Here is a 23,496-nt window from a genome sequence, read left to right on the forward strand (position 1 = left end):
GTCCATCCTCTCATGGATGAATTCACTTGGAGTATTAATTCACTCAGAATTCCAAAAAAGATCTGTGTACTGTGGTCTTGGGATCTTCTACATGTTACCTGGCTACTAAGGATCCCAGTGTCCACAGGAAGACAGAGCCTTTGCTGTGGCTAGAAGTTGCTCAGTGTCCACTGAGCATGGTTGACCTCTTTAAAATGGCCCTGATCCACTACCAGGAAGGATCTAATGTTAGAAGCTTTAATGCAAAATGATGTAAACTTTATGTAGGAAGTTGAGCAATGTGATACCCCAAAAATAAATAAAAATGGGACCCACCACTTGCTACCTACACTGTCCCCAACATTCACATGGCATTCAGGATTGCCAGTCAAATAAGCCCTACAATGCCCCGGACCTGAATAAGACATCCTCTGTCCTACCGAGCAACTGATGTGTGCAGATGAAAACAGCAAATGCAAAGCACCTCTTTTGATACCTGCTGATACACCAGAATCTCATATTTGTCTCTAATACCGTACTGCATTTGCCCACTGGGATAAACAAGACTGCAATGCCTAGCTGTTAGCTTAGAATAAGTGTGACCAAGCATCAACCGCAGCAGACAACCAACATGTGCTCTTGTCAGGTACATCTTTACTTTTTGTTTTACTTTTCTGATAAAACCATAGGGACCTGTGACATCCTTACACAGTAGTGTTAATGAATTGCACACACACTCAGTAAGGTCAGGTACAGCGTAATGATCACAAGAGGTTATAGAAAACAAATCTTGGGTATGCGGACTTTAATAAAGTTGAATTTTATTTTGCACATATTAAACCTTTTTTAGGTTAAATATGTTTTTTCAAAAGTTACATAGTCTTGCTTAAAATACTTGGCGACAGTAAAATATCAGTAAACCAGTTGCTTTTGGCCAGTAATGAATAACACTGAGCAGGAAGCGAAGACTTGCCTTTTTTCCTTTTGAATAAGCATGCTGCAGGGCACAAACAGCATTTCAACAGATCTTGACAGCAGCTGAATGGAAAGTATTATAAGCCTATTCACATCAGAACTTCAGCAGGACAGCGTGGCAAAAATGTTGAGTTGACCCTATGTAGCACTGCAATGCGTATACAGTAATGTCTGCTGCAAGTTTAAACAACACAGAACTGGGGGCAGATGATGGTGGTGGAGGTTGTCCTGGGAGTAGATCACGGGGTGGGTGACAGGTGAAAACTGAACTTACAGTGACTGAAGCCAGAATCCTCAGCAGAAACATCTAAAGGTGATAAAGACAAAACATGGGTGTTAAAGTCAGATGGATGCTGTGAAAACAAGTTGAAAACATAAAGGAGAAAAGTTACTGTGTGGTGCAGTTTGTGAAAGAGCTACTTTCACCAGCCACTGAAACGCATTCACTCTTCAGATTTCCTCAACCTTAGCCAGCTGATCAGATTCAGCCAAATCACTGCTGAGGGCACGCTACTAGATTTGTTTACATAGAAGGACAGCAGTGCCCTCCACCTCCCTCTCCCCATTTAGGAATAGGCAGAGGGGGAGGGGGCTATAAAAAGTTGACCCCATCAGAGTCCCGCAGAATCGCCTCCAAGCTGGAGCTGCAACAGCATCTGATCTCTCCGAGCAGCTGTCCTCTCCCTGCATCAGCACAACAAATACTTTGCATTGCCTGACCTTTTCCTCCTGCATCACTATCCCAGCAATCCCCCCCCCCCCCCCAACACACACACACACACACACACACATGTCCCTCTGCCCCACCGACACGAGTTACACACACACACGTACGCAGACACACATGCACACGCCCTGGTTTCCCTTCACACAACTACTCAACCCTGCGCTAGGCCTCTGCCTGACACGCACCCAGCTGACATGAATCCCTCATGCTCATGGGGATGTATTATTGCTCTGACACATTAGCTGAGAATGGACTGTGGTTAGTTGTAAATGTGTATATGTGTATATCTAAAAGAAAAGAAAGAATATGACACTAAAAAGATTTCTTTTTATAATTTTGCATTTATATTTGGTTTGTTTTGCTGGTGGGTTTTTTTTATGCCCTTCTTAATTGTTCATTTGCAGAACTGCTGTTGATGTTTGTCAACTCAGATCATTGCCTTGGTAACCTGTCAACCTGTGTTCATATAAACATCTGCTGATAAAACAAGCATAGCACAAACATAACACATTGTGGGCCACACACACCCCAATTTGATGCTGAGAGGACCAATCCAGTAAACAGAAATGTTTATAATACACAAAAGTGTCATTTTATTTATTTGTTTGTTTGTTTGATGTTTGTGTGGGCCTACTATAAAAGTAAACCAAACAAACAAAAAAGACACCCGATAAAATGTTACAGTATATAGGCATTTCTGTGTTATCGATTGGAATTTGTTTTTAATATATGTAATTTAATGGTTTATCTTTTAGGCTGCTTACCTTTGGTACTGTTGGACAATAACAAGACTGTAAAATAAATGAAAATGAAAAATGAAAAAATGCAGTTAAAAATCCAAACTTTCTGGCCTTCTTCTGCTTTTACTTTTTCCAAAGCCATCCAGTGAGCCAGATTTAACCTTTTGACAAGCTGTTTATACGTTACTGCAAAACCTCTGTTGTAGAGCTCTTTAGGATTTTCTTAAAAAGTGTCAATCAACCAAATTTAAAAAAAAAATGCTTCCTGGATTTACATCACTTTGATCTTACTTACTATTGTTAACTTTTTCTGACTATATTAAAATGCATGTATTCAATTTTAATTCATAGCTACAAAAGCATCATTAGTAATTAGTAAGTTCCAATGGCTAAAATTTAGATCAGTATTTAGGTCCATGATTCAACTGTACAAAGTCATAGCTGGTGTTACAGGTCAAAATGTATGCAGTTTAAAATGGCCTGAGAAGTAAGGTTGGAATGTAAGTTAGACACAAAACAATGTGAAATATAACTCCTTATTATTCTATTACTGTAAAACTTTTGGAGTGAAAACTTTAAAACCAGTGCAAATAAAACTTGTGCTGCAGTACCATTTACCACCACAAAGATCTCTTGTTTAAATTTTATTTCCACAGTACTGTAAACTCAGGTTTTTGTTTATTATATAAAATTATTTAAAATTATTTCCTGATTTGCGTAAGCTCTACATTTAAACTACACAGTCAATTATTCTGTAAAATTAGTGATCAGATTATTTTAGCCCTCTGAACCCACTGCTTGTATTACTTGGTTAAATTAAATTAACATTATATTGGCTACATTGTGTCCACCTTCACTGCACAATAAACATATTGCACCTAGGAGTTAATTATTTTGCAATCTGTGAACTGATTATTTCTCAAGATATTTGTTGGATTTGTGAAATGTCACAAGCAAGGAACGAACACACTAATAAACTGTAAAGTTATACAAGTAATTAAAACATTTATAACGGATTAAGAATAACTTGATGTGAGGTGTCACTAACTGGAATAGTTTCCTGTGACACTTTCCAACCCTGAGAATAAACCATGTAAACAAAGTCGTCTCACACTATCAAAATAGCCCGACGATGTGTAATGCAGAGAAAAGCTCTGGGCCATGGCTGAAAATCCAATCTCACTGCAAGTCCAGCCGAGCTCAGTGGAGTCGGGTTACCTGTCATGAAGCTGCTGCATGTCTATTAACATGTCACTGTTATAGCATCCAAGCTGGACTGCTGCTTTGACCACATTTATGGCACAAAATAATGAAAAAACACGAGTCGGTGAGGTCATCTGAATGTAACACACGAGCAGCCTCGGAATGTGAATCTCTATAAGTTTTGGTACGGACTTCAGGAGATTCCTTGAAAGTAACAGCATTAAATTCTGTTGAGATTTTATGTACTGAATTTGGCTAGCACATTTGTAAAGAGGCACTTGCAAAACGTACAGCGCTTTAGAAATGTATTATTCACATGCAATAAAAACAACAAAACACAAATATTTTAGCTATCTGTCAAAACCTTGCTTAAGACTAAAGATTACTGAATTCACTGAACTGAATTAATGTTTTTATATCCAGATTCGAGCACACTGGAATTCTCTTTCTTTTGCTGCCTGAATAAAAAAAAAATAGTAATGTGCTTTTTAATGTGTATTTTTTTCAGCTTTTCTGTAAAACAGCACCTTTGAAAAGTCGTAATTAAACAACAATATTTAGATTTGAGCATTAAAGTTATCATTTTATATAAAGACCTTAAATATGCTGGCAGATTAACCACTACAGTAACCTAAGAAAGATCTTGGTGATTACCCTAACCCTCTATTTAATGTAGCTGTTGCATAAACCTTATATTATTTGGTGGTGGTGTAATTAGGTTAAGCGCTGCAGATATAGCCAATTATAACCAGAACAAATTGGTTCACAATGATATCTTTATTAGTTTGAAATAAGTGCAGAGGCACCTTATCATATATTAAAACCGAAAAGTTTGTTTTAAATAGTGCTTATTTTGAATATGATGCCAGCAACATGCTTCTGAAATGTTGGTTCAGGGCATATCTCTCACTGTCTTCTATGGTATCTTCTTTTAACAGATGCTTAAAAAGTGCTGAAAGCAATTTCTGCAGTTTTGAAAGCCAAACCTTTCCCCAATCTTGCTTGTTACAAAATTCCATCTCCTCAATTAGTTTCTAAATATGTGCACAGCCTGGTTTACAATTATTAATGAAATGAACAAAGCCTTCCTAAAAAAAAAAAGACTATCCATATGACAGCATATGTTGCTTGAAGATCTGTATGTATCAGTTAGCATTAATTGGGCCTTTATAGGTGCCAAAGCCAACTCCTCACCCAACCTCTGACACCACCAATACCATCAAGAATATCTGTTGTTTAACTGTGTCCTGTCAACACTTTAGATGATTAAAACCCTCTTACTAATTAGGCAATTTAATTTGGAGGTAATTTTATTTTAGCCTTTGTACAACTTTTCCAGTCTTTTACCCCTGCCCAAATCCAAGGTGGGGCTTTGTACATCAAAAAGCGCTATAGATGAGCAATGCATGTATATCAAAAAATATTATAGATCATGATCAGGACAAATCTTAATGAGAATTTGCCTGAAAAGCTAGATTTATGTGCTGAGTGTGCTGAGCAATTATTTTTCCATATGTCAGAAAAAAAATATTGTTCTACAGAAATTTCAAATCCCAGTGTTTTTGCTTTTTATCTCTATTTAAAAAACAAACAAACTAAAATTTCAGATTGGGGAAAAAATTTTGCTTTTTGTTTGTGTGTGTGTGTTTTCTGTTTTTAAATGCTATTTGTTTAAATGCACTATTATTCCTTCCATCCTTTGTGTCTAATCAGAAATTGACTGCAAATATACATCATGACATCACACACAGGAGATTTTGAGCAGTCATATTGATATTAAGATTCTGAGCAAGATTTACAAAAAAATAAATGTCTTTTATCTGCTTCCAACAGAATAGATTCAAAATTTAAGAGCGGTTGGAGTGAGGTGAAATCAGGTAAATACTGAGTCATACAAGTTGCCAGTCTGAATGAGCAGGTGAAAAACTTACATCACTTATGACGAGACGTTCTCTTGGTCACCGATGCTCCACTACGAAGCTCATCGTTGTGCCATCGAAGGAGGGAGGGGCAATGATTCTTGGACCTTGCTGCGTTGTGATGCTGATAACTGGCTTTCTCTCTGAGCTCCTGCCACTTCCCCTGGTGGTCAGAAGTCCCAAACTCACAGGTAACTGCAGCTGCGCCTGGGAAGTTTCTCCTGTTGCGCTGTAATATGTACTCTCTGTGCCTGCTGTCTTACTTTCTGGCTGAGGACTAATATTCTTTTTGATATTTTCTCCACCTGCATCTTCAGAATAACATGGGGACTGTGGCAATACCGTCTGGGCTGCTATAGCGGGTGAGGAGATGAAGCCTGGGTAGATCATGTAGGTGGGGGCATATCCTCCTGGGTTAAGTGCCAGGGGAGACACAGAAAGAGGCACCGGGGTTACAGGTGCCGCAGGTGAATGAGGCATGGGTACATCCACGTACTGACCTGTTTCAGGGTCAAACAGTCTCTTAGAGGTCGCTTTAATGGGAGTGTCCACCAAGTAATAATGTCCAGTTGTGGGGTCCACAAGCATCTTGCGCTGGGTTTGTTGCGCTGGCTCTCCAGTAGAAGGTGTAGGCGACACATTTGGGAGGTAGGGAGAGAAACAGAGCACCTGCTGCTGTTTCTGAGGCCCTGTTGCTGCTGTTGAGTGATGGTAGATGCTCGTGCCTGGGTACTCCATGATTAACGGAGAAGTTTTCTGCTCAGGTGCCTTGAGGTCAGCTGCATTGACTTTACTGTTATTTGAATTGCCCTCCTTCGAATCGTGTTCTGGGTTTGAAAGTTTGATTTCATTTGTGTAGGCCATCCCTGGTATGGTTAAATAGTTCTCAGAGTCCGAGCAGCCCTGTGTAACCGAAGGATTAGTGGGGCTGATTTTGACCTTTCCATTCTCCACCTGGCAATGTCTTGGCTCCTCTATTTTCACAGACAGTGGAGCCGCTGGAGTTGTGGAGCTTTTCACAGTTGGTGGCAGTGGAAATGCAGAGCTGCTGTCTGAGTTAACACTGACGCAAGCCTTGCTGCCAAAATGGAGGACGCTTTTGTTAGTAAATGTTTTGCTTTGTTGTGTTTTAAAAGCATCACTGTCATATGGAACATGAATGACGTTGAGGGCTCTTTTGTCTTCGTGCGGCCTCCCCATTTCTGACTGAGGAGTGCTGTCGGTGCTTGCCGCCTCGGGCACCTCTGCTCCCTGCTCTTCCCTGGCAATAAGTGACAGCACATGGCTGCCTGTGATGGGGCGTGGAGCCTGACTCTTGCGCTTCCACTCATTTTTGTCAAAAAAATAAAGCTGCTCCATCGTTTTGACAGCAGCTTTTATTTTCTCCACTGCATCTTGTTTTGGAGCTGCCGCCTCATTTCTCCTTTCCACCGTCTCACCTGCAAACTTCTCCTGCCTCTGTTTCACCAGTTGAGTCGTTTGAATGTCTGATTGGTCAGGGCACCCCTGCTTGGTTATGACTGGTGGTGCCCTGTTAGCCACAGAAGCAGAAGGTCCACTTTCACTCTGGGGATTTTCAGATGTCACTGCTTGTTTCTGTGCTGCAGTTTTCTCTGACTTGACATTTGTTTTAACAGAGTTGCATTTGATTACAATAGGAGACGGTAATAAATGTTTAACATGCTCTGTTTTTGCCTTTTCCTCAGGTTTATCAGCTGCTGTGGAACATTTACTGCCACTATTATTCAAGGAAACAAAGCGATATGAGCTTTTTACCAACTTGCGTACATCCCTTACGTGATATATTGGTGTTTGAAGCTTGCATTTGGTGTCTCTTATGTCTCTAACAGTGAAATTTGGAACCCTGTCAGCTGCTGACAAAATGGGGACTCTGGTATCATCTGCTGTCCTGAACGTGTTGACATTGTAACTTATTTTAGGGGTTAGGAGATTGGCAATATTCAGCGTGCAGCCTTTATTTTCTTTCACGCTTCTCAGACATATTTTTATCTCGGGTTTCTTCCCTCCCTTCCCATTTTCTTCTTTGTTTCCGTTATTACTCGCTTTCAGCTCCTTTTCACTTTTCTGTGAAGCAGCAGGTGTGACAGAGTCAGGTGTGTGTCTTAGTAAATCTGAAAAGTTCTTCTCCTTTGAGTGTAGCTGGCAACTTGGAACAAAAAGAAGTTTTGACAGCATGCTGCTGGTGTCTAATCCTTCCTTTGCTGCAGTCTGTGTGCCGGTTACAGATGGAGGTTCGACCTGTTTTACAGGTTCTGGATCATCTTCTTTTAATGAATTAGATGAAGTACTTTGACTGTGGATGGTTGAATCCTTTTGGAGTTCATCCTGTCCCTTGTCTGAATCATCTGGTGCTTTGCTGCCTTTTGTTTCCTCTCCATCACCACAGGAACTCTGTTTGCCAACCTCGGGACACTGATCATCAGCAGAATTCACAGTGAATCCTGAGCCCGATTCTGATGTTTGCCTTTGTAGGCCTCGTCCCGGACTCCTTTCTCTCATCACCTCTGGATCTTTTATCTGAAAACAGGGGGATGTGTCACAGATTTCACCCCTCTCCATTTTGCGCTCCTGCTCAAATTGCATCTTTTTGGAAATCACATTTTTCAAAAGACTTGATGCAAAAATTGCCCTTTTGTGAGTATCTCCTAGGTTATCTGTGTGATGATACTGCATCTCATACCCAGACCTGGCCAGCACAGCCCCGGTAGCCCCATTGGGTCGTGCCTTTTTGGGGCATTTTGAATCAGCTGTTTCATGTGATTCAACATTATAGCGGAAATTCAACGTGACACCGCGCTGCACTGGCTGAACGTGATCTTTCACTTGGATCTTTTTGCTGGAAGATGATGCTTGCTGTGAAGTTATTCTTTTATTTAGCGCGCATGTTTTGTTTTGCGGGGTTTTCGTGCCGGTAACAGACTTACCATGCTTCTTACTTTCCACGTTCTTATTCATTTCCAGCGTTGCCCTGGAAGTCTTGTGCGCAATTACGCTGCGCTCTCCGCCTCGCGTTATGTTTCCATAATTCCAGTCTACATAAGCCGACCACTTATTGAGGCCGTATTCCGAGACAGAAGATTCACTAGAGGTGCTAAGATTAATAGCATCGAAGTACGGACATGCCAGGCTCCTAAAAGACTTGGCGGTTAAATTACGCACCTCTTTATCAGCGTCGTCCAGCTCACTGATCGAGCTGGACGCTCCGCTGGAATACTCATTAATATCTTTCCGTCTCAGTTTGGTTGCAAGGTGCTGACGGCCCGGAGCAGGGATGAAATATGGGGCTCTGTCGCACAGGGGCCCCGCGCTGGCGCCAGGGCTCACAAAAGAGAAATTGCTCTTGTCTCCACAGTGTTTCTTGTACTCAGAGAAGTTGTTGTCAAATGCATTAACTGGGTCGTTAACTGCTCTAGAGGAGGTTTTTATCGACAGGTGGATTTTCCCCTCACTAAGGTCTTCACTTGGATTTTTACACACGCTTTCGTCCGAGCTGGCGCATTTGTCCGAATCACAAAGATCGCTCTCCTCCTGCTCAGTGCTGACAACTGTTCCACCGAGATTTGACTGCACTTTCGCCTGGCCCCTGCCCTCTAGTATCAGAGTGCCCTCCTGAGTATCATCGCTTTCAAAAGAGGCGTAATCCACAAAGGAATAGACCAGGTTGTCGTCTTCAAACTCCCAACAGGTCCCGCGGCCTAAATCGTAATCTACGTCGTGGTCGAGCTCGGTTAGCTGGATTTCGTGCGTGGTGATATAGTGGGACTCGTCCTCCACGGTGTCGGAGCCGCAGTGGTCGGACAGCAAGGCGCTGGCGCCGTCATCGGACTCCGTCTTGCTGTTCAGATACATGTCCGTGTACCGGAGCTCATCACTTTCACTGCACACATTGTCGCTGCAGTCACTCGGGTCGAGCTCGACCTGGCGCTGATTCTCATTCTCGGAGTCCTGATCAGTGTTGGGAAGTTTGGTCAGAGTTTCCGACTGGGGCTCATCCGATCCGAGCCCGGGGACGGTGTCCTGCTTGTCCTTGCTCGAAATGATTTTACTCTTTCGTTCCTGCTCCCCCTGATTTGAACTGTCGCATTTGATAACAGACAGCTGGTTCCCTACACCTGTAAAAGTCACTTTAACCGTTTTGGGACAGTCAGGTTTTACGTCCAGATCCACATAATTGGACTCGTCGCTGTTCGTCTCGGTGGCGTGGTCCTTACCGCCGGTCTTGTCCTTATCCTTGTCATCTGTGAGCAGCTTCCTGTGAAGTCCGGTGTCATCTTGGTAAATGAGAGTTTTCTCCGCTGCTTCCATTTAGTCCGGTCTTACCGTCAGGTGGTCCTCGTTTACGATGTTATCCTGACACAGGACGGAAAACTCTGCAGGCTGGAGGGACGGAGGGGGACAGAGAGCCGAGAGAGAGAGAGAGAGAGAGAGAGAGAGAGAGAGAGAGAGCGAGAGAGAGAGAGCGAGAGAGCGAGAGAGAAGGGGAGTAGGAAAGAGAGAGAGAGAGGAAAGTCCCACGATGGTTTCTCTAATGGTTACTCTCAGGCTCAAGCAGCTACTTTATTTTTGTAGCAACAGATCGGTCTTCTGAAATCAACATCCAAAAAGTTCATTTTCAGCACCTTTTCTCCAAGAACAGCTCCTCCAGAGTCCATTATTAGTTTCACTTACATAAACAATACAAGCATTGCTCAATATTCTTTACAATTTACTAAATAAAAAAAAGATAGGTGTATTTTTTAATTTAATTTATTAACAACAACAACAACCACAACAACAACAACAACAACAACAATATTAATTGTACATTTCCATTTTATTTTAATTATTTACTTATCTGTCCTGAAACCATAAAATATTTTTAAAGTGGAAGATTTGGAAAGTAGTATTTTTTTTAATGGGAAAGTGGCACATTTTCAACAAATCATTTTCAACATTAGTATTATTTTCTTTCCAACAACAGTTACACTTTGTTTTCTAATTGTGCATAAATATAATATAATATATTCGTGCATGAAAATGTAAGTGCGTTGAAATAAAAAGCAAATAATCTAGAGAAAGGAAAACAAAAGTTGCTGTAGCATGAATACCAGATGTAACATATTGGCACTTTTAACATTTGTGGACACATGAATGTGCTCAGTGCTTAACCCACTCACCGAAACAGCTGTGAACATGATGGAGAGAAACACTCACCATCAGCTGGTGGAGAATGACATTTTTTTTTACACGTGTTGAGCTCATTCCACATCACACCCTGAGCCATTTGGGGCTTGGCAAAAAGTTTGGGTAAACTGCATGAAGGAATATTTTCATGATGATTATTTGCTAGCAGAGACAATACAGAATCCTCATGTCTTGCATAATAATAATAATAATAATAATAATAATAATAATAATAATAATAATAATAATAATAACAATAATAATAATAATAATATAGTTATGAGAAGTCTGTCTAAGTGTTGAAGACACAAGTGTTGTTTCTGGACTCGGCCCCAGTTTGGTGGTATGCAGCTAGGAGGGGGTGGGCCGACAGTTGCTGCATATGGAGGGCACACTGACAGCAATATCAAGGACAGAGGCCACTGGCATAAAGCTTTTGTCACCCTCAAATCCCACTTCTGCTCTCAGTGCCACTAATGTGGTGTAGGGCAGCGGTGAAAACAACTTTAGCATATTTATTTAAGGGGTGTACTAAAATGCATTTTGGGATTCCATGGACTATGCTTTACAGTTTGGGAACACCTGGAGTAAAATATAATTGTATATAAAGTAGTATAGCTTCACCTCAACTGGTGATATTAGTAAAATAACATCAGCGGTCTAGAGTTCAAGTAGCATATAGGTAAACTGAGATCTTCTCCCATTGCTGTTGTTGACGCATTCGCCTGATAGATGAATGGATTAAGGGTCACAATTCATTAGCGCAAAAGAACGAGAAATAAAAAATGAAAATAACCCATAATTTCACTAATGATTACTAAACACCTGTAATGAATGTCATCCAGAGAGACATATCACATATGATTGACCCAACCCCCACCTCTTCCTCGCCCCCCTTCATATAACTCAAATGTGAGCTATTAAGCATTTCATAACACACGCAGGTTGAAGTGAACTCCACAAAGCTGATAAATTTAGGTAGCTATTTAAAATGGGGAAGCTGCTCATGCAAGCAAGTTGAGATCAGTTTCTTACACTGGCCACATTAAAACAGCAGGTGCTAAATCATGAGCACCATTAATCAAAGTCTTGAACGGTCCATGCGAAGACTTTTTTCGAGCCTAATTTTCACCCTCACACCTCAAATGTTGATGTAGAACAGAGGGGATTGAAACCCAATACTTGCACCGCACTGACAAGAACCATTTCACAGGGAAAGGTAAGCTGAACAAACCCTCACTCTACATTAATATAGTAGCATTTTATACTTTACAGATAATACAACACTGTGCTGTGTAGAATATAATATTTGCACTATAATACTGTCAGTGGTTTGACTGTTATTGTTTTAGCAATGTAAACTGTTTGTTGATTTACATCAATATCCAGTATTTAATCATCCAAATGCTACTGTCATAGCAAAAATTTTTCTTTTTGTAATTTCTTACCTAAATTAATGGCTTGAGCTAAACATTTCCATTTCTATGACTGTTTGTGCTCACCAGTGTGGAACTGGAGATAACTAAAGCAATGGCTTTGTCAGGTTTCCAAAATATTTTAACCATACTTTGTGTTTCTTGTGTCATAAATGAAGTTGTGGGACCTGATTTGTCAGTGAGTTATGGTTAAAGTCAAGCAACAGAGTGAGATCCACGATTGCCCTAAGTGGAAATGGGGCAGAAATTATACTATATTACACTGTAAGAGTACACAGTAGTTTGCTGTTAATATGGCATCTGCATTTTTTTTTTGCAGTTTAGCAGTATTTGAAAATGAACAATGCATCACTTTACCAGTGCATTATTGTCATTTCTAGAGGCTGTTCCACTCTGGTTATAATACAATAAATGACATGAATTAAAATGCAATCTAACAAATCTCCACGCAACTGCACCACAAGTTTTTATGCTCCATAGGAAAACAACTTAATCTAAAATCAACAACTTGAAAATGGTAGGCAAAATACATAAAGTGATGAGGTGAGATGTGCAGCTCTTTTTTTTTTATAAAACATTACAACATGCTGCTCTTATTTGTACAATCATTTAATAAAATAAATGTGGCACAACCACAACATCACTCTCACACAAAATCCATTTTAAACATGAGAATTTGTGTGATGTATATTGCTCGTATTTAACACAAACTGGTACACAGCATGCTGTCGTGACATGTTTATGTTTTAGGTACCATGCGGCCGTACTGGTGACCTTCTGACACTCACTGCTGAGCCCTCTGCAGCTTCTAAGTGGGAACAGGAGAAGTCAGAGAGCCTGAACACCTGCTGTGAAGCAGTCACCAGCCAGACACCGCACTTTTCTAGGTTAAGTTCCCTATCCTTCAAAGGTTTCATGGTTCAAAGGTTAAAAGGTCACCTTTGGATTTGCAAGTGTTGTATGGAAGTTAGTTTAGAGGATGTTATGGATTAGAGAGTTACCCTAAACCAGTGATATTGACAATTTACTTAAAGAGGAAAAGTGATCACTCTGACAGTGTCATTGCCGGTGAATAGGTTGGATGAGTGTGTTTACCAGTATCTAAATAACTAAATATAACTCCCAGATCTCAGGTGAATGATAGACTTCCCTTCACATATAGATTATAGCAGGTAAAGGTCATACTGGGTTTATTATCAAAATATGGCCTACCTTAATTTAGCAGTGAAGAAAAAACTTGTAAGGGTTTCCTTCCTCATTATAGTGACATCACTTACATGCATCCTCTCTCTTCTACACTTTATTCAAGACTCTGAGTATCACAGTTCTTTATGTAACTCATTGTTCAGTACAAGTCACTAAGTGACTTCTTAATTGGTTTGCTGGCCCTCTTGAAATCTAAAGAAACAACAGCAGTGGTACATCACTTTTATTTACAAAGTCTTACTGGGTAAATTACATTTGCTTCATTTCTCCCATCTTTGTTTTGTATTTTATGTGAATTTGTAATGGTGTACTTTCTTGGCCAGGAGTAAAAGAAAAGAAAAGAAAAGAAAAGAAAAAATATCACAATTGGGAAAGTGACATATTTATGTAAAAATGAAAAAAAGTTGATCACAAAACATATTTTAAAAAACAAACTTTGCAACATGTATCACCAACTTCCAATTAAAGTGCTTTATTATAAAGGCATAACAACAGAAAACAAGCTATTCGGTTATTTCTACTAATGTTATCAATAAAACCGAGGTTGAAAAATGGTAATTTTTATGTATGAATTTTTTTTATGTATTGTTATGTATATTCAGTAATGTATTGTAATAACATTATTAACATCAAAGGTATTTTTATACTTGTTTTAGTATTTACTAGGTTAAAAAAATGTTGGCAGTAGTTATATACTGACATACTTTTTTTATTAGTAGACATTATGAAGTGGCACTAATTTTCTTTACAAAATGTTTTTGATTGTAAGATTATATGTCAGTAGAGAGAAAACAACACAAAACAAATCCCACTTTAACAGGACTATCTCTGCTGTCTCTCAATACGTGCATTTATTACTTTGTCCCACTTTGTTCTCTTCAGGATCAAAATCTGTTCACTCCCCTGAAGTGGCATTTTTGCCTGATATGAGTGTTGGATATGAGTCAAAAGAGAAAAAGTTATCCATTTCTGTGATCTCTTTGTGTCTGTCAGAAAATGTTTCATCCTTCATCTGACACAACCAGTTACATGCCTGTGAACGAGGATAAAAGAAGACAAAGCTGTTTTTAACATTTCATTTGTTTTTAACAGTGATTCTTTTGGATAAGTCATTACGTGCCAGCACTTTAAGTTACCAAATGGAAAAAAAAGTGCAATTTGTTGTATTCAAGTTGCAGAGATATCCAAAATATGAACAAATAATGATGTTTTTAGTATGCTGGGGTTCCCAAAACTCAGACACCCCTTCATGTTTGTGTAGATTAAAACTCACGTAAAAATAAATGAAATATAAAAATGCATCTCTCAACTTGTATTTCCAGTTCTCTAATTCCATCTTAATCATTGTTTAGATTAAATAACTAAGAGATGTTTGCTCTGTATCATCTGGTGGTCCTGAGTGTTTAGGAGTACTCTAGCCTAAAAACAGCAATACAAGAGTCAGAGCTGTCGTGAATTATGCCAGCAATGGCAGACATGTACGGTTGCCCCCTTCTGGCAATGGCTATTCGGTTTCACTCATGCTGCCAGACTGCTGGGCTACCAGCAAAGGTCGGCACCTTGTTAGGACCTGGTGGGACAACTTACAGCCCTATTGTTGTGCTCCTTTTCATGAATAATGACACAAACCTGCGTCTGAAAAAACTTTTGAAGAGCAGTGTCTATAATAAAAATCATAATGAATTGTTATAAGTAGCAGCATACGATGGACAATCTTGGTTTATGTCTCTTAATGTAATGATGTGATAACTGTTATTGACTACTTCATTAAATGCAGTGTTGTCAAAACGTATTTGTCACCCTTGCATGTTTCAGATCATCACACATTTAATATCAGACAAAGAATGCAATTTTGAAATTACGATTTCATTTATTAAAGTAAAAAAGCAATATGTGACGAGGCAATTAGCCCCTAAACCTAATAACTGGTATAATAAGCCTACAATCAGTTTAACTGTATGTTAAATGTATTTAACTATACATTTAACAATTAAAGCATTAGAGTATCTTTAATTAGAGGACAGCAGATATATACTCACCAGTCATTTAATTAGGTACACCTTGGATGAAGTCTTCTGGTCATAGATTCAACATGGTGCTTTAAACATTCTGCAGATATTTTGTTCCATATTGACTTGATTGCATCACACTACCACCACATCCAACAGCTGCTTTACTGGATTGAGATCTGGTGACTTTGAACTCATTCTTATGTTTAGCAAACCAAGTTTAGATGATCTGAGCTTTATAACATGACATGTTATCCTGCTGAAAGCAGCCATCAGAAAATGGGTACCTGTGGATGGACATGGTCAGCAACACTATCAAACGAGGTGATTTTTTTTCAGTCTTGTGTTTCCCAGTTTTGGTGATGCAGTGTAACTTGTAGCCTCAGGATGTGGCGTGTTCATCTGCTTCAGGGCTTGAAGTCTTCTGTCTTCAGAAATGCTTTTCTACATACCTTGGTTGTAATGAGTTGTTCAAAAGCTCTCAAATCACCTTTCTTCCCCATTCTGATGTTTGTTTTGAACTTCAGCAGGTCATCTTGACCACGTTTGCATACCTAAATGCATTGAGCTGCTGCTGATTAGATATTTGTGTTAAGGAGCAGAAGAACAGGTGTACCTAATAAAATTTGTATATTTTAAATCAGATGGTTGTAAAGAAAAAATGAGGAGAAGAATATGAAATAGTAAATAAAGATTCAGGGCAATCACAGTTCTCAGAAATTCTCAAAACCTTCTTTTAAAAAACTCATTTTGAAAACTTTGAAGTCATTTTCACTCAAGACAGAAACAAGAATGAATGAACAAACTTTACAAACCTGATACTGTGTTAGTTTTTACTTCACCAACCCAAATAATTAGTGCAGCAAGAGTGCTGACAGGGACTAGAAAGAGAGAGCAGATTTCTCCTGTTTTGGCTTCCCTTCATTGGCTTCCTGTTAAATCCAGAATTGAATTCAAAATCCTGCTCCTCACATACAAGGTCTTAAATAATCAGGCCCCATCTTATCTTAATGACCTTGTAGTACCATATCACCCTATTAGAGCACTTCGCTCTCGCTCTGCAGGCCTACTTGTTGTTCCTAGAGTATTTAAAAGTAGAATGGGAGGCAGAGCCTTCAGTTTTCAGGCCCCTCTTCTGTGGAACCAGCTTCCAGTTTGGATTCGGGAGACAGACACTATCTCCACTTTCAAGATTAGGCTTAAAACTTTCCTTTTTGCTAAAGCATATAGTTAGGCCTTAGTTATGCTGCAATAGACGTAGGCTGCCGGGGATTCCCATGATGCATTGAGTTTTTTCTTTCCAGTCACCTTTCTCACTCACTATGTATTAACAGACCTCTCTGCATTGAATCATATCTGTTATTAACTTCTGTCTCTCTTCCACAGCATGTCTTTTATCCTGTTTTCCTTCTGTTACGACCCGTCTAGGGCCAGGCCATAACATGAGCGAGGCACTCGCTTCCCTCCCCAAGACCCAAGCAGTCACACGAAACCAATCCGTTAGATATGAGGTGATTTATTTACAATGTGAATAAAGAGAACCAAAACGGGAGTGTCAACACTTCAGGGTGAGCCAAGGCCAAAACAATAAACAAAACAAACCTACACAAATCCCGCACCCCTGACCTTACCAAAACAAAGTCAAAAATAAAGACAGAGTCTGACCTCCTTAACTAACTCAAAACAGGAGAAAACGGGTGATCAAAAGAAATGGCAGCTCACCCCTACCCACTCCACTTCCACAACTTTCAAGCGTATACTGCAGCCAGCGGCTACCACAGGACTACTGCTGGGTGATGAGGAGAAATGCGAGGACCTCTCCCGCTGTAGCACTCCAGCCTCCTTTTAATGGGCGGGTCCTCCAGCTGGATCCAATCACGCCGGGGCAGTAAGTCCACGCACCAATCGGAACAGGGACCTGGCACAGCTAAATTAACATAGACAAAAACACAGCACCTGCACAAACAAACACACGGACATACAAGTTTGTAACACTTCTCTCACCCCAACCGGTCGCAGCAGATGGCCGCCCCTCCCTGAGCCTGGTTCTGCCGGAGGTTTCTTCCTGATAAAAGGGAGTTTTTCCTTCCCACTGTCGTCAAAGTGCTTCCTCATAGGGGGTCATATGATTGTTGGGTTTTTCTCTGTACCTATGAAGCGCCTTGAGGCGACTTTTGTTGTGATTTGGCGCTATATAAATAAAATTGAATTGAATTGAAAATTAAATTAACACTTTCTATGACATTTTGGATTTTAAAAATATCAAAAATTAAACAGAACAACTATAGCAGCACGACAGATGCTTTCCCCCCATGTTAGCAAAACAGTTGCCACAGTGTGGTTCCTCTTTCTTTATCAGCAGCTGCCCTCTAGTGGTGCACTATCTGAACTGACACACTACACTACTGACTGGTAAACAAAAGTCTGGTTACCCTTAGGCAAATCACACTTTGTTTATTTCTGAAAAAAGAAAACATGAATAAAAAATGTATCTTCTCATGTTAAAGCTTTGTACTGCCTTTTGTCCTATAAACTTAATATTAAAGGTCAGGCATTGTGTGTGTAACATGACAGGGGTCTGTAAGTCTTACTTACCCTATTAGCACTCAAGATATGTGGGAAAAGTCACTGAAACCAAAGAGACTCACCTAAGTAACTTAAAAACAACTAACAAAGTAAATATTAGGATTACATGGGGTCATGAAAATACTCCAAGAAAAAAAAAAACAATAAAAGAAGAAAACTTTTAATAAGGCAAATTAAAAAAAAAAAAAGCTCCTATAAACTAACATGATCCAAGTAATATTTCAAATCCACCATGATGTACTTGTAGAAAACAATCACATACAGCAATCTTGAACAGTTAGAAGGCTGAAATTCATAAATTGGTTCATGGCCTGACGTCTCACCATACTTCACTTTTTTTTTTTGCTTGGTTTTTTTTTCATCCCTTTGCTCTCCAGAGTCAGAACTATATTAGCAAAAATTAGTTATAAAGTCACTTGCCTTTCCTCCCAGGTGGAGTTTAGTTCATTTTAATATGATAAACAAACTTCCATTTGTTACTGTGATTTATTTTAATTTTACCCTGATTTTTGACTTTTAGTATTTCTTTTTTTGTTAACTTATTATTAAAAACAGACTTTTAGTCTCAGACTTTTTAAATAAAGCTTATGAGAATAATAATAATAATAATAATAATAATAATAATAATAATAATAATAATAATAATAATAATAATAAAAATTTTAAATCACCAGGAGGGTGCATTTGGTGAACTGATGACTTTTCTGTTTCTTTTTTAATATAGGAAATGAATTGAGCCTCTGAAATGCCTCTGTACCAGTTGGTAACTACAGCTGAGAGGATAATTCATCTACCAGGTTAAAAAGTGCAATTAAATCTCTTCCTGGTATGTGGAGGGACTTTATTAGGCTATTTTCATTGGATTTGGTACTTTCTGCATAGTTATGCAGAATGTATCACGTGATGAAATCCACGACAGACGCGGGCAACTATTATGACAGTATTAATACTCTCCATGGTGCTGAAAAACCGAGGTCTGTTTGTGTTTGCTATTGATTGCCCCACTTTGAATGCGTCTTTAAGTCGAGCACTTATTAAATGCATATATACACAAACGCTGCCTTGAAGTCTTTCGACACAAATCACCTCTGATCACTGACGTCCGACACCAAAGCAGCAGCCCTCCAGGACGCAGCTGCAGCCGTATCAGCCTGTGTCAGGGCTTTCCACTGTAGTGCTGCATTCTGATGTAGCCCAGCGGATACACAAACGACACGCTCAGACCTCGCGTTCAGTCGCTGTTTTTAATGTCTACGAAGCATCATGACACTTGCTAAGCAGTGGCTGGCCGGATTCGCGCTCCTGTGCATTTATGTTGCAGCTGAATCGAAAAAGAATTTCAAATGCCCTTCAGGATGCTCCTGCACAAAGGAGACCATCATCTGCGTCGGCATTTCACAGATCCCCCACACTATACCGAAAGAGATCAACTCCCTGTAAGTACATTTCTTTGGCTATGAAGAGGGTTATTAAAATCCGTCAGTGAGTCACGAGATAATATTAATACCGCATTCAGAAGAATAATTGACTGCCTGTAGTGGGATTTCGTGCCTGACGTGTCTGGTACAGACTGTTAACATGTCCCTAATGTGTTTCACTCAACAGGAGCATGGTTAATGGATCAATTGCGGAAATTACAGAGGGGATGTTTTCACTTATGCCTTCTCTTCAGCTGCTGTAAGTACCCACTGATTACTTGGTGATTATTGACGTCTTAGAGCAGTCACACCCAAACAAATAAGGCACACGGATTTATTATTGGTTAAGTTGTTTTTGGTTGCTTTATACTGGAAACCAGACAACTAAAAGTTGTTTTTTAAAGGAAAGTTTTAATATTTTAAGCTGTAGAGCTTTTTTTGTTGTTGTTTTTTACCTTTACAGGCTTCTTAATGCAAATTCTTTGACTGCAATCAAAGATGATGCTTTCTCTGGTCTGCCTCATCTAGAATATTTGTGAGTATTATTAAACAAATTCTTTCTTAATCTAAAAAAATCTCAGTCACCAACAACTTTTAAACTTATCCCAATACCCAATGCCCACACCAGTGGAGCAGAAAATCAAAAATAATAAACAGTGCACATGTGCTTTTCAGACATGACAAAATATATTTATCTCTCTCGTCATTGATAAATCTGTTCTATTACTATTCATGGAACAGGTTCATTGAAGGGAACAAGATAGAAACCATCACCAAAAATGCCTTTCGTGGTCTACGAGGGTTGACTTATCTGTAAGTTTTGCTGTCATCTTCTCTCCTAATCATGACAGCTGAAACAGCAACATTTCGCAGTTAAAGTGAAAAAAAAAACCCCCAAAAAACCAGAATTGTGTTTTTTTCCCCCTTCTCATTCTTTGTGTTTCTGGTTTAGCTCCCTTGCAAATAACAAGATAAGGTTTCTGCCGAGGGATCTCTTTTTTGACTTGGATTCCTTGCTGGAAATGTGAGTAAGCAGTTGTTGTGTCAGCAGTGTGTATGTGGGTGTGTTTAAGAGAGAGAGAGAGAGTGTGTGTGTGTTTTTCTAACTGAAGCTGACTCAGACTGCACTTGGCAGTGTTCAGCATTAAATCCTCCGAGTGGTATGATATCTATCTATCTATCTATCTATCTATCTATCTATCTATCTATCTATCTATCTATCTATCTATCTATCTATCTATCTATCTATCTATCTATCTATCTATCTATCTATCTATCTATCTATCTATCTATCTATCTATCTATCTATCTATCTATCTATCTATCTATCTATCTTCCAGTCATTCTTCTCTCTTGTCTTAATCCTTTGTTGTTGATCATTCCCTCTGTGATGCATCAGAGATCTGCGAGGCAACTCTTTCCAGTGTGGCTGTGAGAACAAGTGGCTGATGACATGGCTGAAAAACACGAATGCCACAGCATCAGATGTCTTCTGCGCAGGCCCCAGTGACATGAAGAGCAAGCGGCTCAATGACCTTCCTATTCCACCGGGCGAATGTATTTCCACAGGTGAAATAACAAGGGCACGATGAAAGGCATTTCTGTCATTCTAAAATCAATAAAAATGTTGAATAATTAATCATTTGCTCTCAAAAAGAAACAGATTCAAGGTTTGCTAACATGTTTCCTCCTGAAAACATATACATATCCACACATGCTGCATAACCTTTGCAAAAAAAACCAACAACACACACACACAAAAAAAAATCACAATACGTTTATATTTGCAGATATAAGAATGAAACTGAGAGCCAAATGCCTGTTCCAAATCTCACAACAATCCATGCAGCAGTTGCTGAAATATTTTGTGCAAAACCTTATGGTCACTGCAAATGACTGTTAAAAAACATACAATCTCAAAAATAAAATATTACTAAGCTGAAAGCCAAATTTAATAGCCCTGAGTACATGAATGAGGCTTCTCAAAGCACTGAAATGTAACTGAAGCTGTGAGTATGTAAATTTTGGTGTTTTCACTTAATCAGCAAACCAGCAGTTTCTGTTTTTGTCCGCATCTCACAGACTTTGTGCGTCATCAGTCCATCCCCATTCAGTCCATATCAGCGGACATCTTCTCCTTCAAAGACGACATCTTTGTAGCGATGGCCGCCCCAAACTCCAACAGCTGCATAGTCATGGAGTGGGATCACATTGAACTGAACTTCAGAAAATTTGATAATATAACAGGTTTGATAACATCCATGAAGCTGGTAATGTTATTTTTTTTTCAGTGTCAGTAGATTTCATGAAAAGACCAAAATAGATCAATGAATGGTCCTGCATACATTTTAACTGCACATCCGAATCATGGATATTGACTAACTGACATCCTCCAGGTCTGAAAAATGAAGTAACAGTTGATAATCAAATGGCCAACTGAGACTTGATCTGACAATTTGAGACAGTTGCCATATATTTAAAATACCCAACTTTACAGAAGAACATTTAAAGAATATTTTTGTGCAAAATACTTTTTTGGTATATAAAAGTAATAACCCCGGCAGCTGTAGTCTCTGTTACATGTGGGTAATCAGATACAGTTCTTCCACCAACTCTGTGTGAAGCTTTTAACCGTGCACCCCACTGATCCTCACTGAACACTTTATTGCAGTAAGACAGGAAATGTCTGATCAAACATCATCTCCCAGCAACCTCCTGCATAAAAAGAAAGAAGGTAACCAGGGGAGCCACTGCTTAGGTTCATCTTCCAACTCACCTGACAACGACGCCTGCTATATGCTAAAGTTAGCTGATAACTAAACACTAGTTGTATAAAAAAGTGAGGCCAGAATCCCTAAAGTCCATTACATTCATCAACAGCTGAAAGAAACAAAAATCCAACTTTGTCCTTGGTCTTGTCTTGGTCTGAACTTTGGTCTTTTCATGCTTGACCATAATGATTTTAATACTGTCATCATAGAAGTCATAGAATTCACAGATAGAATTCACAGATCCTTCAGAGTACGTTAATTTTCAACTAATACTTTCATTTTCTGTGTTGTATTATTAATGACCAACTTTTCTTCACAGGGAAGTCTGTTGTTGGATGCAAGTCGGTTCTAATTGAAGACCATGTCCTAATAATAGTCACCCAGCTCTTTGGGGGTTCCCACATTTACAAGTTTGATGGTCAACAAAACAAATTCATCAACTTTCAAACTATTGAGGTGTTCAACATCTCGAAGCCAAATGATATTGAAGTCTTTCAGATGGAAGGTCACTGGTACTTTGTGATTGTGGACAGCTCCAAGGCAGGCATGTCTACTCTCTACAAGTGGACTGACCAACCAGAACGCAATGAAACTGGTTTCTACTCCTACCAGTTTCTCCATGAATGGTTTCGTGATACAGATGCTGAGTATGTTGAGGTGGACGGTAAGTCCTACCTGATCTTAGCCAGTCGCTCTCAGTCACCAATCATCTACCTGTGGAACAGGAGTACCTTAAAGTTTATACTTCATAGTGAAATCACAAACGTTGATGATGTAGTGGCTGTCAAAGCTTTCCGGGTGGAGGGTGACTTGTATCTGGCCATGGCTTGCTACATCGGTGACTCCAAAGTCCTCAAGTGGACCAACAAGCAGTTCATTGACGTGCTGCCTCTTCCCTCTCGAGGGGCGATGATCCTCCAGCCGTTCACCTTCGCAGACAGGCACTATCTTGCTCTTGGCAGCGATTACTCTTTCACACAGATCTACCTCTGGGATGCAGAGTCAAAAACATTTCACAAGTTCAAGGACATTTACGTGCAGTCACCCCGGTCATTTACTGTGGTGACCACTGACCGAAGGAGTTTTATTTTCTCCTCCAGCTTCAAAGGGAAATCGATGGTCTTTGAGCATATATTTGTAGATTTAAGCTTATAATAACTACAAAAGCAGTACTGATCAAAATATACAGTGCTTAAAAGAAATTATGAGACCATTGTAAATGCTGGCGGATTAACCTTGCAGAAACATTTAAAAATGACTTGGCAATTACCAGTACTGATAATTTAGGACAGCTGTGGGATGAACCTCATGGTGGTGGTCAAATAAATTTGTTAAGTACTGCA

The 23,496-nt window shown here is 39.5% G+C and overlaps 2 protein-coding genes across 2 annotated transcripts; one reads left to right on the forward strand and one right to left on the reverse strand.

The window, feature by feature from the left end:
- Positions 1-783: 783 nt before the first annotated feature.
- LOC113024238 (uncharacterized protein C4orf54 homolog) lies at positions 784-9,930 on the reverse strand. The gene is made up of 2 exons (XM_026171120.2): positions 5,556-9,930; positions 784-1,261 (listed from the first exon to the last, which is right to left on the reverse strand). Exon 1 carries the CDS (start codon positions 9,867-9,869, stop codon positions 5,583-5,585), a length of 4,287 nt encoding a protein of 1,428 aa, XP_026026905.1. The 5' UTR covers positions 9,870-9,930; the 3' UTR covers positions 784-1,261; positions 5,556-5,582.
- Positions 9,931-19,077: 9,147 nt separating this feature from the next.
- On the forward strand, positions 19,078-23,496 carry LOC113024239 (leucine-rich repeat LGI family member 2-like). The gene is made up of 8 exons (XM_026171121.2): positions 19,078-19,400; positions 19,570-19,641; positions 19,846-19,917; positions 20,124-20,195; positions 20,335-20,406; positions 20,782-20,951; positions 21,465-21,629; positions 22,473-23,496. The coding sequence occupies exons 1-8, from the start codon at positions 19,228-19,230 to the stop codon at positions 23,306-23,308; spliced, it is 1,632 nt and encodes a 543-aa protein (XP_026026906.1). The 5' UTR covers positions 19,078-19,227; the 3' UTR covers positions 23,309-23,496.

Source organism: Astatotilapia calliptera, chromosome 6, assembly GCF_964374335.1.
Source record: "Astatotilapia calliptera chromosome 6, fAstCal68.1, whole genome shotgun sequence".
NCBI lineage: Eukaryota > Metazoa > Chordata > Actinopteri > Cichliformes > Cichlidae > Astatotilapia > Astatotilapia calliptera.